Source organism: Apaloderma vittatum, unplaced genomic scaffold (genome assembly GCF_000703405.1).
Source record: "Apaloderma vittatum isolate BGI_N311 unplaced genomic scaffold, ASM70340v1 scaffold13196, whole genome shotgun sequence".
Taxonomy (NCBI): domain Eukaryota; kingdom Metazoa; phylum Chordata; class Aves; order Trogoniformes; family Trogonidae; genus Apaloderma; species Apaloderma vittatum.
In genome coordinates this window covers 133148-149333 of record NW_009721371.1, presented here as the reverse complement: position 1 = coordinate 149333, position 16186 = coordinate 133148, and the positions used below count along the sequence as shown (strand labels likewise).

Sequence of the window (16186 nt, the reverse complement as noted above, 5' to 3'; positions counted from 1 at the left end):
GCTTTAAGTGCCCCTGTACCTCTTCACTGGGTATGTTTTCATAGAATCCTTTAGGTTGGAAAGGAACTTTAAGATCATTGAGGTGTCATGAACTGGTGAGTTTTTGCTAGCTATTTGCTTCTCATCTGTTTAGTTCTCCTAGACAGCAGCGTGGTCTCTGTTGTGTTGGTTCATCAGTCTGCATCCCGGTGACTAAGGGCCGGGTCTGCATTTCCTGACATGCTGCAGGACCAGTAGCCTCTGTGTGCCTCTGGGGGAAGCAAAACCTCGCAATGCCCTGGAAAACTTTTCCTGTTTGTCTGCTTCTTGAGGCTCTGTCCCCTGTATTTTAGAGCAGTGGTGAGAGTAAGTGTTTGAGTGTTGCTTGAGGCTGGTGTTTGTGAAATACTCTGGTATTCTAGGACAGAGACCCTTAGGAGTGTGTATTAGAAGTTCATTCGTGGAAATGCACCCTATGTGCCCTTAATGACTGTGTTCTCTTTATTGGTCACAATTACTGGGTAGTAAATATGGTTGAAAGCAGGAAAACAAGAGTTTTCTCTTGTCAGAGTGTGGTTTCTTTCATGCCTGTGAACAGCTTGATCCAGGGTTAACCGCAGAGAATGCACAACATGCAAGTGAAGGGTTTTTTTTAAATTAAAATAAATTAATTAAAAATAAAATTTAGGTCTTCTTTTAAATGTTACTGAAGAAAAGTTATAGTGATAACATTACTCTAGACTGAGGTGCATAGTTCAAATACCTGCACAGAAAATGATCTGTTGATTACTCCTGTACCCTGAGTGGATTTGAACTCACTGCTCCGCTCCACGTGACAGATCTTGACACAAAAGAAGAGTCCAGGGCTGGGGAGACATATTTAATTTCCTTGAATGTGGCCCCTGACACATCAGGATGCTTCAGGCTAGAAGCAGTACAGGAAAGAAAGAGCCTGGTTCTGTTTTTTTAACCAGGCTGAGAAGAGTTGTCATCCTTTGCTTAGAGTTATTTCTGGTAGGGAGAAATATGGGCTATGTGAGAGACACTACTGTTTCTCCTGCAGGGACAAAATTAAGATACATCTCTTTCCCCTACAAGCGAAAGATCTGCATTTAATGGCCACAGTACTTTTATTTTTAAGCTCAGTCATGCCCTTACCCAGTGCCTGCAGTGTGATTGACCTTGACAGACAAAGGGGGAAGAAATCGATGGCTCAGGGGTCATTGCATCATTTGTATGGCAAAGCAAGTCTTGGTTCTGTATGCAAGGCATGAGGCGCAGCTGGTTGTGCCTTCTCTTCAAAGCAATACTCCTCTGTGTTTGGGCATAAGAGTAGAATTTCCCTGGGGCGTGGTATTATCATTATTGGCGTGTGCCTGTGGGATCTTTACTGCAGTGAAAATCATTCTTTGTAGGAATTCTTCTTCTCAGGTTGGTCCTGGTGATCTGCACCGAAGATTCTGGCCACCTTTGTCGTAGCTGTGCTTGCTCATTTTGCCCCAAATGCTCACATAAGATGTTATTAACAGGGGACGGATTGTTGCTCTTCTGTTGAAGTATGAAGAATGGTGCAGTTTGAGGAGTGAAGTGCTGAGATTTAGGAGTTGGTTACACAGCCCAGGCTGTGATCCCTGCACTTGCAGTGGTGCAGCGCTGCAGGGGGGCTGTGGGCAGCAGCCGGGGCTCCGCGAGCACTAGGCTGACGTAGGAAGTTCACCTTTCTGTTCCTGCAATTTTGCTTGTGTGACCTTTGAAATAGGGTTGTTCCGGTGTAAGGTTCTTTGCAATATGATGACAGGCCCCCTAGGAAAGAGAAATCATGTATATACAAATGGGAACTGACTTGATTGGTGTTTCAAGGTATAGTAACAGAAACAGCAATGTGAATGCTTTTGGGGCATCTTTTTGTGTGTCTTTTTTTTTTCTTCTCTAATGTATGTTCTTTTCCAACCCAGGACTCCTGCCCCTTAATCGCTAAACTCACAACCTGCCATTAAAATCAGGCACTGTGGACTTTCACCTGTTGCATGCAATAATTATGATGGTTAATTAATCCTGACCTCTCTTTAAGGTGCTCCCACTTCACAGCCATGACTCGGAGTGAGGTTGTCTGTGTGCTGGGTCACTAACAACTGTATCTGTTGCTCTTTGCAGCTGCCTGGCTGGTCTGCAGTATCCCAGCCCACACTGGAGCATTAATTACTGCTAAACTTGGCATGCTTCAAAGGATTCATGACTGATTGATACTGGGATGTTTGTTTTTTCTCTTACCGTGGTGATACGGGTTTGGCCCAGCCTCTAAATACACTCTGTTGTGATTTTATTTTTATTTTTTTTATCCTAAAAGTTATATGTTTGTGTCTCTCTTGTTCTCTGTTTGTTTTTTTTTCTCTTTTCACTCAAACATGCTCCCTCCCCCCAGCCTGTTTCGCTGCTTGAGAAAGCTGCGCCTCAGTGGTGTCAAGGGAAGCTACAAGCTCACCTCGTTGCGCAAACTAATCTGCTCCGAAATCAGGTGACTGCTGATCTACCTGGCTCTAACCCTGCATGCGCTATTTTGGGCTCTAGACTGTACCATGCAACTAATCTCTAGGCAACGTTCACTCTAGTCCTCTCTGTTAAGCGTGTCCTTAATAATCCTGAGCCACAATGAACACCTGAAAGTTGCTGACCAATGGAGGAGTCTGTGCCTGTTTGAGTGATTTCTAATCAAAATTGGTTTCTAATCAGGTGTATCGATACTGGCCTATTGTTTTCTCTCCCTAAAAAGAAATGAGAATGAAAAAAAGGCTATGGAATAATGCCAAGGTGATGTAGTGTATTTCCTCCAAATCTTGCTTTCTTTTTCTTCTAAGAAAAGAAATCAAGTTTTTATTATTGTTGTTGTTGTTTCCAAAAAAAAAAAAAGGAAAAAGGGGGAAACACTGAAAAATTGGCTACTTCATTTTTGCTATTGAGTAAAGCCAGAAAAACCCCCACATTGCTTCAGAAGCAGTTTCTATGGCTGCTGAGTTGGGTTGCAACATTCTCCTGTGGTAAAATCCAAGTTTCCAAACTGCGCACTCTCCTGGTTCTCGTGGTGTGGGAAAGCTGTTTCCAGATACATAGTTTCCATTTGCATAGCAGAGGCAGCCCCAGACCAGAAGGGAGTTTACACCCAGTGTAACGTATTTGAACAACTCCAGGCTGAGGTCATGGTTGTGTCATGTGGCAGAACTTGGCCAAACCTCTAGGTTCAACCGTCTTGAGGGACAGGGGAGAAGCTCAGGGAAACTGCAGATACTTAAGAATTTCAATCCTCCTTGCACAGGGGAGGTGTGGCTTTCTCATGAAATCTCCCTTGGAGCTCCTGAAGGGATAAGGAGGAGCTGACAGAAAGCAGTCAGTGAGGAGAAAATGCTTTCAATGGGCAAGGGATAGTAAATCATTAGCCAGGCTGGAGTAGCGCCAGTTACCTGCTCACAAGTTCCTGTTGAGCTCATCTGTTCTCGTTCAAATGCTCATGTGTTTTCACATTCCTGGTCACTGGATGAGCTACAGTTTAGAAACACTCCATCACTCTTGCCTTATAAAGCACCTGGGTTTTTCAGAGACAGTTCATGAGTGCAGACCAGGGAAAAGACTAGATTGCCACCTCAGTAAAGCCTGGAAAAGAGCAGCTGTTAGCAGTCCTGTGTAAGATGCATAGCGAAGGGAGGAAACGTGTGCATTGCTGATTGAAGGGAGAAGAATGTCTGGCAGCCTGCCGGGGGGCTTTTCCAGTGCTCTGCCGCCCTGCTACGAACAATCTATGTGGTTGTGATTCTTGACTGGTCTTGTTTTGGCTGGTAGTATTTCTGGAGGACTAGAAAGCAGGTACGGGAAGTTTCTCAAGCCACAGTTAAATAAATTGGCTCTTGGGCCTCTTCTCAGACTGGCTGGGGGGACTGGGAATAATACCACTGCCCACAGATTGCTTCCTTAGGAGCGTTTCCGCGTCCACTGCTCGCTAATCTTAGAGAGGCTACTCAGAGCCGATGGTCATTTCACTGTATTGGGTGACTTTGCCCTTGTGCAGGTGACAAGGGGGCGTATAATCATTCTACCTGCTGTGTTGCAGGGGATGTTAACCTCCTGCTAAGTGACATTAATATTAAAGTCACCCCAGATATTTTCAAAGCAAGTTAAATCCTCTTAAGTTTTTCTTTTCATTCTTGAACTAAACAATACTATTGACAACTTTAATTTTTTTGTTTCTACCTGTGCGAGTGGGGTTTTTTTTAATTTTTATTTTGATTGAAGACTAAAAAAAACTCAGTAAAGATTAGTTTATATTCTGAATCTGTAGGTTTTCCAGCTTTCCTTCGCAAACACAAGCATACAGGAAATAAAGGGCTTCAGTTTTTGTATTCACATGACTTCAAGGCTGAAGTTATTATTGACAACCCTAAATCTCTTTATGCTCTTGGTAAAAGCGGGAAGGCTGATAATACTGCATTTATTGAAGAGCTTCATAACGTTAAGCATGAAAAAACAAAGCCCTTCCCCCTTACCAGCAGCTGTGTTGCTGTCTCTTCTTGCCTGATAATTTTACAACCCCTAAGCAAAAATGGGGTCAGCGGGACCTATTATTTCTACTGTAAAACCGTGTTCCTCCCTCCGATGCACAAACTGCTGGCTTTTCAGGCCTTTAGCAGATACTAAACAAATACAGTGGGATACTAAAACAATACAGTGGGAGTTTTCTGTAAAGTACCCTGGGGGATTTGTCATTGCATATGCTCAGTTACAAGTTTTGGTGTCTCAGCTTTTTGAAACAAAAGGGAAAATGGCTTAGAACAGCAAAATCTTGCCTTTCTATCCTGAAACACTGAATACAGACTGAAAAACAACATCCTTGGTGCTGCAGTGATAACAGAACCGTACGTCTGTCTGTAGGTGAAAGCCAGAAAGTTGAGTCCGGGGCTGTGCTGCCCTTCTGAGGGGCAGGTCTGGCTGATGGGGGCTTGAGGAGAAGTGGTCACCTAATTGCGTGTAAGTACCAGGCTAGATATTGCCAGACACTCGTGAGTGCTGGGATGCATGATGGTAGGAAATGTGGTGTGGAGTAACCTCCTTCTGTCACAACTGAACTGGTTGTGCTTGGCACTCTGAGCCTTGGCTAGAGGGAAGGTCAGGAAAGTATTTATATTGTCCAGCTCCTGCTCAAACCTCTTTCCTCTTTCAGGCAGGGAGAGGAAGAACTTTCTGAGACCATATTTCACAGATGTGAGCATTATGTCCTTCTGCCTCAGTTCTCCACCAGGTTGACAAGGATGACAGCTGAAATAGAAAATGTGCAGATACAGTAGCAGGGGGCTCTGCCCCTGAAACCTATGTCTTTCCTCCTTTCCCCACTGTACTGCATGGAGGTGGCTTTTCTTCTAGTAGGGCTCATGACCAGCTCTGGCTGGAAGTACTCAGGACAGTCTACTGTCAGGATCCCTACTGTCAGGATCCCTACTTCCAAGCAAAATAATTCTCACTGGTGAGGAGATTGCTAGGCTGACAAAGGAGTGAAGAGTTAATTTGCTGCTCTACCTGGGACTGAAAGCACTAGCTGAACTACAGATGGATCCCCGATTCCTACAGCTTCCCTAGAGTGAACGTTGCCTGTTGCTGATTTTGCCTTTGCCTTGGGATGTCACAATATTCACACGTTGCTTCCTAGGTTCTTTGACCTTCTGAACAGGTAAACGAGAGAGGGAAAGACTGTTATTAATGGTGACCGTATCTGAAAAACTAACAGTATCTGATGGTGCCTCATTTCCCAGCTATCCCATCTCCTGGGTTGATTCTGGTTCCAGTCTAGTTTGGAAATTAGAATAAGAAAAAGCCAAAGGAAGGATTGGATTTTTTTTTTCCTCCCTTTAAAATTATTACATTAGAAACATTCAGAGGGATTTTAAGGCAGAATGAGTTTTTGTGGTCATTGTCTCTGATCCAGCATAAACTATGTCTCTGTTTAAAGGGGCTTTTTGTTTGTTTTGTGTGAACTCTCATGAAATGTTGGGTTTTTCAGTGACTTTATTTCACTGAAACACTGCTACGGATTCTGAGTGGAAGCATCAGGGCCCCTTTTACCCCTGCCTGTTCATTACAAGGTCTGTTTAGCTTTCTTTTCTGATATTGAGTACAAAATCTTAGCCTTGCCTTTGGTAGCAATGAGTGACCCTCTGAAAGGTTGAGCTACCTGGAAAGTAGGAGCTTCTGTAGCTTACTCATAAGTCAGGAGAGAAATAGAGAACGTAAGGGTCCTACACAGTACTGTGAGGAACAGGACTCTGAACTGCAACATGTTTTTAAGTCCTTTGTTCCGACAATCCTGTCTTTGCCTATACCTGTCACTAAGGAGCAGTAAGCTGGATTTCTTTAATTAAGCTGGCACAAAGAAGATAAAATTTCGTTTCATAGAAGAGGTAGGAATCTGGCTGCAGACTGGTAGAGAGATCCAGTTGCCCAGAGACTGGTTGGCTCTTTGCAGAGCCCTGTGGTGTTGTGGCATTCTTTTTTTTAATTAGCCACTTGTGCTGACCTTCCTGTTAAGATGTGTCAAGTTGCTCGTGCACGGGTTTGCCATCCTGCATCCCGCTGCACAAGGTTATGGGAGAATGCTGGGCTCTTGCAAATTACAGAATAGAGATGTTTTCATTAGCAAGCTTTGAGTTTTAAGTCAGCACACTGGAAAGAGGAAGAAGCCACCTGAGACAAATATGGAAGGTGGAATGTGCTTGCTGCAGGTGTCTGCTGTCAGCAGCAGAAACCAAGATTGTCCTTTTTGTCACTGAAACTTGACAGAATTCATGCATCAGTGTTCAGGTCTCTCAGTGTCTAGGTCAAATGAACAGATCAAATCTGAACTCTAAACTGGGAGAGAGAGGTTCTGTACGAGGCATATTCCCGTTGGTGCTGGTGACCAACTGCCAGCCAGGGATTGCTCTTGTATTAGATCCTCATCCGTGAGAGTGTGAAACCACTGAAACCACGACCTGCTGCTTAAGTGCTCCGGCTTGGCCTCCTGCTGGCACGACTCATGCTTTGCATACCCTTCCTTGCTTCTCCAGTCAGCTTTGTGAGAGCTGTATCAGCCAAAGATGCATACCTCCTCCCTTCCTCGGAAGAGATGGGGCTTTGGCATGACCTTACCTGAGCAGAGAGAGTCCCCATGAGGGAGGACTCTTCTTCAACGCCGTTTGGGATGGATTTCAACTCTTTCAGAGACCTGGCAAAGGGCAGGGACCACTACTATCTTCATGTGTGTTCAAGCTGGAGATGGAACTGCCTGACCAGCTCCATTCAGTTTTTGAAGCCAAGGAAACTTGTAGAACTTTAAAACATATTAGTGGATGTTTGAATTACTTTATGAGTATCCGAACAGGGAAATCCATTGAGAGAACATCTGAGAGTAACACATGCAAGCTGAAAAGGGCAATCATGTGACTTGTGATGTAACCCTGGTTCTTGGGACACTCCTTTGTAATGGGGATTACCCCATGCCAGAATTTTGCCTGGTCTCCCAAGGGAGTCCGAAGAGTCACAGGTGTCTAAGCCCTGCAGGGTACTTGTCTGTGCTGGAATTGACAATCTCCCTTCTCTGTTATTAAGGCTGAAGAAGAGTTAGTAAAAGCTCAGAAGGTGTTTGAAGAGATGAACGTTGATCTACAGGAGGAGTTACCTTCACTATGGAATAGGTGAGTGCTGAAAGTTTTTCAAGGGCTGGGTGGAAGGAAGCGCTCTTCTACTGCTGTTCCTCTTAGCTTGGGCTGGATCTTCTCTTGTTTTCTGGATCATCTCAATCTATCCTAGGACTCCCCTAGCGAGATTTACCCTGGGCTTTCTGTGCTTTTCTTCATGATCCTCATGAAAAAATCAGTTTTACCACAGAGAGAAACTATTTCTATGCTTTGTCTGATTAATCCCTTTGCCCCATCAACTCTGCCTGACTTTCCTGGGCAGTGGCCCAGCTTCTGCTGTGGACAGCAGACAGAGCAGCCAGGGTCACTAAGATTTTGGGTGTGGAGCTGGCTGGCTGAAAGGAACATCTGCAGCTGAGTGGGTATGTCACCTGACTGATTAAGGGAAGATGAGATGTCAGAGGCATCTATACAGTCACCAGGATTGGAGGGAGCCAAGAAGTGATGCCTTGATCATGGTGTCTCACCACACAAGCTTATGAGCACCCAGTGAAGCAGCAGGTTTAACACAAAAGGGAGGATAAGAGGACAGATTACTCTGCTTTGGATGCCACTTTTATGTTTGGGCAGCTGGGTGAACAAAGGTGAAGGAAGGATCCTGGTGTGGCTGCCTTCTCTTGCCCCTAAATGTACTCCTGGCTAAATGACACTGGACTCGGTGAGGAGCTACTGTCCCATTGTGCTCTGTTTAACAGAACATAGCCTGGGCAGAGGAAAATGGGCTGAGAGAATAGGAAGATCATGGATTTGCCATGCTAGTGATTATGGTGATGAAAAGGAGGAGAAAGAAGCAGACCAACATTTAGCTTGGAGGATGAACTGAGGGGCAGCGGAAGCTGTTGTCTGAGGAGGGCACAGTGGAAAGCAGGCAAAACCCTCCTAGGAGTGGCCCAGTTTCTTATTTTTAAATGCAGTGATCGCATCTGTATCGTCAGTGCTGGTCCATGGGGGATGGAGAAAGTGGGTGGCAACCGGGCGGGAAAGCAAGTGCTGATGTCAGCCTTCACTCCCCTTTCCCCCCAGCCTGGGTTAAGACTCTTTGCTCAAAGCAGCATGCAGGCCTGGCTGAGGAAGGAGTTGGGAGGGATGGAGGGTTGGTTCCATGTGCGGAATGGTGATGCCTCTGGCCGTGGAGAGCATCTCCCTCCTGCTGTTGCTCCTCAGGCTGGGTGCTGGCATGGCACTCTCTGTTGGCAGCTGGCAGGCTGGCTAGAGGGAGGAGGATGGCAAACAGCTGCTGGGATTTTAATATGCTACACGTTTCTTGCAGGGTTCTGCTATCCAGCCAACTTTCTGCTTTCCTGTTGCCCTCTCTGCCTACGCTGTGCTTTCTTACTCTTCTGCTCCTCAGGAAACAGTTCATGCTTTTTTACTTCCCCTAGTGCTGAGGGGCTTCAGAGTGAATGAATATACGTCCTCCTGCCAGTTCCCCCAGCTCTCCCCACACTGCATCTGCATCACAGTCTGTAGCCTTTCTGTTTCCGTTGCCCTACCTCTATCTCTCTCTTCCCCTCCTTCTTTCTTTTTTTCTTTCTGTCTGTCTCTCCTCCCTGCCCTGCCCTCTCCCTTTACCCAGCACAAATTCAGATGCTATCCCACCTGGCCTCTTCCTCAACGTAGACATATTTCCCCCATAGCTGGCATTTGCTCTGTCACCCCCTTCACACTTCTCTTCTAGCCACCCTTCTCTTCTAGCACATACCAGACCTGGCAGAATTGAGTTTGAATGGGATTGGGAATGGTGGGTGGGAGGTAGCAGAAGGGGCAGAACTGAAAATTCTTGGGAAACCGTTGTGTCCATTAAATTCTTCTCTCTCATTTTGCATTTGGCAGTCGTGTTGGTTTCTATGTCAACACATTCCAGAGTATAGCAGGCCTAGAAGAGAACTTCCATAAAGAAATGAGCAAGGTAAGGCATTTAACATCTTTTCCTACTAATATACCCTTTCCTCATTGTTATTAAGAAAACAAAAACAAAGAAAAAACCCACAACAAAACCATGAAAAAAGGGCTGGAGAACACAGAACATTTGCCCTACATCAGAAGAGAATGTTAACCTGTAGGGTTTTTTTGAGCCACTTGGGAGAAAGGCTGTCTGAGATAGTAATGTAAAGGTGCAGAGCACAGAGAAGAGACCACAAGGCTAAGCAGCAGTGGGGAGTTTGTGTCACTTGGTGGGGCTCATTTGCAGATTCACAAAGGGAATGGAAGCCACTTTCAGGTCTATCTCTTGCTGCCTTTTTTTAGTTTGTCTACATTCTGGCTTTGTCACCTGTAACCTGAGCACTCCAAGCCTGGTATCATGTCTATTTGCTGCCTCCTTTGCTGCCTGGCAGCAAGTTGCTGTGATCCCTCGTCTGTCTAGCTGTGGGGATGAAAACAACAGGAAATCTGCAAGTCAGCTGGAGACTGAGACCTGTCTCATTTTAGTCCCTCAGGAAGGTGCTTCCCAGACCAGTACTTCTCTGCTTTGGCTTCTCTCCTGCACTGGGACCCAAAATAAGGCATTCTGAGTGCTTAGCATGGCCCTTGCGTGGGCTACCAGTGGGGCACGAGTTGGGAATCACAGCAGTCAGCAATGTTGTATCTTGCGGTGGCAGCCTGGATTGTGGTGCCGTGTGCCAGTGCCCAGCAGAGACCTCAGGAACAGTCTCTAGGAAACCCCCTCCATTGCCACATTAATTTGCAAATATGTTCTTGTTCTTCCACTTACAAGCTAGAGAAGTCTTGAATTCCTTAGGTCTGTACTCTGCTCTGAGGAGTTGCACACCCTCGGTAAATGTTGCGCTAATCTTGACGAGTGACTGAGAGCCCAGCTGGAAAACTCTTGTATTCCCTCCCCTCCCAAAAGTCATTTGACAACAAGACAGCCGCTAAGCAACAAGTAATATTATAGCCCTTCAATTCCCAGCAGCCAGGGGCCCTCTGCCTTGGTGTAATGCATCAATTTCGAGCCCCGCTGATATTTCTTGGGGACCTTTCCAATTCATAGCCTGCTCTTCTCCACTGAGAGATGAACTGATTGTTAACAATAGGGAGGATTGTTATAATTCAAAGTTTGTTGCTGTTAACTTAAATTCAGCAAAACATGGGAAAGATGCTTGTTAGACAGGAATTCTCTTGTATCATGTTTTGGATTTTGGTTTTCTGAGGAGTTTTGTATGAGAGCAGGGCTTTTGCCTTTTTTCATAGAACCATCTGTTTCTTATTACTGCCGTAGCATCCAATTAACAGCTGGGGTTGCCGGCACGATGCCTCCAGCATTGATTGCATTAGATTCTCCTTCCTACCAGTGATAAATCTGGCATCTCATCTTGTTTATGAATTGGCTGGTTTAGAATAGGAGTGTCTGGAGCCTTTGGTGTCAGGGAAAGTTTAACCCCTAATACTGCATTTCTGCAATGATGTCCAGGTTCTGCCTGAACCTAGATGGCCCAGGCAGCTTGTGAAATCAATGCTTATTGTTGGCTGGAAGTCCACCTGCCTTTAGCTCCACAACTGAAACGGCCACTCCCAAGCTTTATGAGCAGGTCTGAGGAATAGCTTTGGCTACAAATCTGGAGTGAAGCTTCAGTACTAGCACAGAGAGCCTTAGGTAAACACTCACTTCTGCAAAGGCCCTGGCAGCACATTGGTGGGGTAGGTGATAGAGAGGCAAAGGAGATGATGTACAAGGGAGATAGAGTGTTCCCATGAGGTCCCAGCACCTTGAAGGTTTGAGTGCTTTAGTGTTTCATACCCTATGGAGGAGTGGAAACAGATGTAGGGCTGTCCTCTCTTGGGATAACTGTGTATGTGTGTGTGTCTGGGCGCAAACCTGTGTTTGGTCAGCCCATGCAGGCCAGCCCAGACTCTCTTCTGGCACCCTGACCTCTTTTCTCACTATTTTTCTTTCTTCTCTTTTTGTATTTTGCAGTTGAACCAAAACCTCCATGATGTCCTGCTGGGTCTAGACAAGCAGTACTCAGGCAATGCCTTCCCTGTTAAAGCACAGCCCAGGTCAGTAACTGTGGGAGTAGTGCCTTTCCCTCAGTGGGGAAAGAGGCACAGGGATGTCTCTACTAGGGGTATTGAAACCTCTGTGTCGTTAGGTGGGGAGTGGTTTGACTACCTGCAAACAGCCAGCCAGTGCCCTCTTGAGACTACCTAGAGCATGTCTGAGATTGCACTTGGGACTGGGTGACAAAATGCAATACTTCTTACCTTCTAGAATAGCATCTGGAGGCCTAAACTTTCAATAGGTGCTGATAGTTAGACAACTCACTCTCAGCTGTGCTTTTTTAAAGTCAAATTCCATGCACTGACATGTAATATGGAGCTGCCCTTTCTTCAAGGTCCAGTTGCCCAGCACCTGGGCTGTCCTTTCCCTCGAAAGCTTCTACCGTGTACCTGCAGCTTGTGAGCTTGAGCACCAAGAGCACATTTGCTTCCCCAGCCTCCTCTTTGGCCTTCCAAATTTGGACCCACCTGTTGGCCAAAGCCTTATGGCCCTCCTGTGTACCCAGCTGAGGTGTGTTTCCTTTGGGTGTGTTGCGGAAGAAGTTGCAGCCTCACTAGTATGAGGCCTCCTGATCTCGGAGCGCTTTCAGTGCAAGGAGTGAGTGTCCTCCAGGCTGTTAGTTTTCTTTCCTCAGCTGGATTCAGTCCTGTATGCTTAAGTGCAAGTCTGCACATTCTCTAGCACTGAGAGGGGAGGGAGAGGTCGGGCTCTGGATGAGGCTGTCTGGCTCCCACCCAAATCCATGAGTGATGAAACAATGTCGGGCTCTGGCTTCCAGCTGCTGCTAATCCCACGTGCCGGGTGAGCAGGAGCACAGCCCAAGTCCTCGATTGGTGTGTTGATGGAGGGAGGGGTGAAGTCAGCATGAAGTAAGGACAAGCTGTGGTCTGAGTGTGTTGATTCAGAAGGGCTAGATCAGCTGTTAAGACCTCTGTGCTCCTTTGTCTCTCCTCCAGTTTAACCTCATGTTGCAGGTGACTTGTGTCTCTTCTTCCAGCAATATGTGTCGTGTTTGCCAGCTCTAAAGAAAGAGGACATCTGAGTGGAATTCGTCCCCTGAATTTTGGGTTGCTAACACCAAATTTCCAAGATGCTAGTAGGAATACTTCTTGTGAGAATAATATCTTCTTCCCAAGTTAGCATATGGTCTCTGATCATCATGACCCAACAACACTAAAGGCTTCTGAGGAGGCTGTGGTAGCCATCCTCTTGCTGCGATGTGCTATGTTTTCTCTGATGGCAGCATCCTCCAGGGTCTTTGGAGGAGGATGAGGTAACAGGACAGATGAAGGCTATAGCCATTGCTTTGTCCAGCTCCTTCCTTCTCCTTTGCAGGCTATAGTGACAGCCTGGCCCAGATATGTTCATTGTTGTCGCGGCATGAAGTTTCTGGCCTGAAAAAGTTTCCAGTGAATAAATTACCTGACCTCACTGTTTCCACCCCCACAAACTGCTAGCTTCATCTGGGGCTCTAATGGGTGTCTCAGCTGCAGGTCTGTGCTCTTTGGCTGGCTATGAGACCACATGGCACTAAAAACCGAAAATGAGTGCACACATAGTGGTCCCTGTGTGGGTGGTAACCTGAGGGCTGCTGCTTCATCGCTTACTCCCTGCATCTCAGCCAGACCTGCCCCAGAGCAACTCCCTTCCTCCTGAGCACAGCAGAGCAGGGTGCCGTTGTAGGAGAATGTAGCAAAGGTTTGCCAGGGTAGTAAAATACTTCGCAGCGACTGGGAAATGCTGTGAGGCACATCTGTCTGTCCCACACATCTGGCCTCTCATTGTGGTGCAGGGCTGGAGCGAGAGTGTGCAGGAGGAAATAGCCCTCACGGGTCTGATTGCTTATTCTGGTCTGCAGTACGAGCAGATACTTCCCTAACCGTCCTCTATGGGGAAGGAGATTGGAGATGGATACAATGGCAGGAAATGAGTAAGGAGGTGTGAGAATAGAGGCAATTATCTGTGCACATCATTATGGCATTCACGTGAGGCCCTACAGAAATACTGCTGTGGCTGATGGATCTGATGCTGGCTGTGTAGCACAGGAGCACAGAGCAGCTAGGGGTCTTTCTGGGAACCTCAGACATATGTTTGGGATTTGTTTCTGAAAGAATTTGAACATTCAGGGCTGAGATGCCTAGAAGACCTAGGAGATATCTGTAGCGTTATGCTAGTATGATTGGACAAACTGGAAAAAGACATGGTAGGAAAGCTGCTGGTTAGGTTTGAAATGTGAGACTGCACACAAATTACATAAATAAAAAGGAGAACAGGGAGCTTGTTTCATGTGTACCAATATTTACAGGAGAGGGTGAGGAGCTGCGAGGTTACCTGTGGAAAAAAAGGCATTTACAGTTCTCTGCTGGTCTGTACAGTTTCCTTTTTCTTATTCTCCATGTGCCCCATGTTCCAAAGAGCAGGAAAAACCCTAGTTTGCTTACACATACGTAAATGTTTGATAGGCACAAAAAGTCCTCTCCTACCCTCTCCAAACCAGGCCATAGCTTTCTAGTAACCAAGGGAAATGTGTATGGGTTTCTGTGTGTGTGCATATGTGTATCTTCTGAGCATGTGTGTGTGTGTGTGTGAGAGAGAGAGAGGAGATCTTGTCGTCTTGATTTCAGTGAGTTTTATGGCAGCAAGTGAATGGATGCTCAGAAGCTTAACTTTTCCTCCCTGGTTTGACTGCCATCCTGTAACGGAAATGATTTGCCTGCCATCCTCAACAGAAAGAAAACTAAACTGTTCGCCAGGCTGAGGAAAAAGATGAGCAGGTACCGGTACGGAGAGCAGCATTTCAATACGTGTTTGATTCAGTTCCTAAAACTGGAAAGGCTGTTGCTGGATTTCTAACAGCCTGGCACGTGTTAACCCTGTGATGGGAGAGGGGTCCTTTGCATGATGAGATGTGTTCATGGCCTGCTGGGTACTGCCGAGATCTCTCTGTGTCTGGATAATCCCATTAACTGCTTGTGTGCCTGGTTTGAATCCTTGCTTCTTTTTCTATCTAAGAAGGCAACGTGAAAACTTGGGCATTGTCTGTCTGGTTGTTTTTGTGTGACTAAGAGTGTGGTGCTGGGTTTTCCATGGGAAACGTGGGCAATACGGTGATGAAGAACTTCTGGTTTTCTGTAGTGGGGCTTGCCCTTTTGAACAGGTCTGAAATGCTGCATTCTCATTCCCTGCCTGGCCAGGGAGGACCATGAGACAGGTCCTTCACACTCAGAAGTCCTGTCCTTTCCACCTGTTGTGGTTGGGCGGATGATGAGGTTGGAGGACACTTCCAGCTTTGCTCCTTACTCGCTTAGTTCTTGAGGATCCTCACTATCTTGCTCTATCCATTTATAATTTTGTGCAGGGTTGAAGGAAAAGGAAGCCTGCTGTCGCTGTCTTGTATAATGTAATGTCAGCATCTTGCCTTTCAGGACTGAATAACTGGATTGCTTCAATGCCCAGAGTTACCATGGGCAAGGTCAAAGCGTCTGGCTAGAACATGCCATGGAGCAAAGTGGGAATTGCTGCATAATGGCATGGAAACTTCCTCTAATTTTTGTTTTTCTTAGTTTTTGTGTTGGTACTCCCTCTATCGGGTCCTTATAGGAAGAAATAAATAAATACAATTCTCAAGATCGTGTTCTGCCAGCGATAAAAGTAAGGGCTGGTGGATCAGGATCCTTACCATTCTGATCCTGGCTTCCCACTAGTTAGGTCAAGTCACACAACCCTTTGCTTTTTCTCTGCTATACATCCTTTGTAGAGTGAGAGGTTGGGTAGTTGCACAGGGAAGCTGATGGGAAAAATCTTGGGTTTTATATCCTCAAATGAAAAGTAGTGAAGGAATGTCTTGTGTTGTTACTGAGCTTTTTTTACTGTTGGAGAAAAAGAAGGTTCACAGGAGTGCTTCTCTGGATGTCTGTCTCTGGTCCACTGTTGGAATAGTGCTGCATCTGCACTAGGCAGGAGGTCTGATGTTTCCAGGCACTGGGAATGGGCAGGTGCTACAGCAGAGGAGAGCTAGTAAATCTCATCTTGATGAGCTCTGGCCACGAAGTCCTCCTGCTCTGCCCTGCGAAGTCCAGCTGGTCCAGCAGTTCAGGTGCCTGACCTGGGCTGTGCTGGGGGGGTTCTGCTGTCAGAGCAACTGCTGAGGTCACAGGGGAATGTGTAACCCCTGATGCATGAAAGGAAGTTCTGTGACTTGGTCACATTTTGATCTGCAGCAAGAATGTACCTTTGTGCCACTGTATGTTTGGGTATGTAGTTGCTTTTTCCTCCTTTCTCCTGCCCCCACTTTTGAATTTATTTTTAAAAATAATTCTCCAGCCTGTTTTGGTGCTTAAAAATAAATTACTTTTGGCTAAAAGGTCCTATCTGAGCCTTAGATGAGATGCCAACCTTTTTTTCCTTTTTAATGTGAGAACTTGGCAGGAGATCTGTTTTTACCATATTGGAAAATACGTTTCATCTGGTAATGTAGGATTGTTATAAGCACACG

General features: G+C 46.1%; 1 protein-coding gene across 1 annotated transcript in view; it reads left to right on the top strand.

Annotated features, from left to right (window-relative positions):
• Positions 1 to 16186, top strand: part of BIN1 (bridging integrator 1) — a gene marked incomplete at its 5' end in the record, with an annotated part of 51680 nt that overhangs the window by 13255 nt on the left and 22239 nt on the right. Inside the window, 4 exons of the mRNA XM_009871363.1 lie at positions 2402 to 2494; positions 7603 to 7688; positions 9525 to 9600; positions 11608 to 11690. Of these exons, the coding sequence (XP_009869665.1) occupies positions 2402 to 2494; positions 7603 to 7688; positions 9525 to 9600; positions 11608 to 11690 (338 nt within the window). The remainder of the gene's footprint in view (positions 1 to 2401; positions 2495 to 7602; positions 7689 to 9524; positions 9601 to 11607; positions 11691 to 16186) is intronic.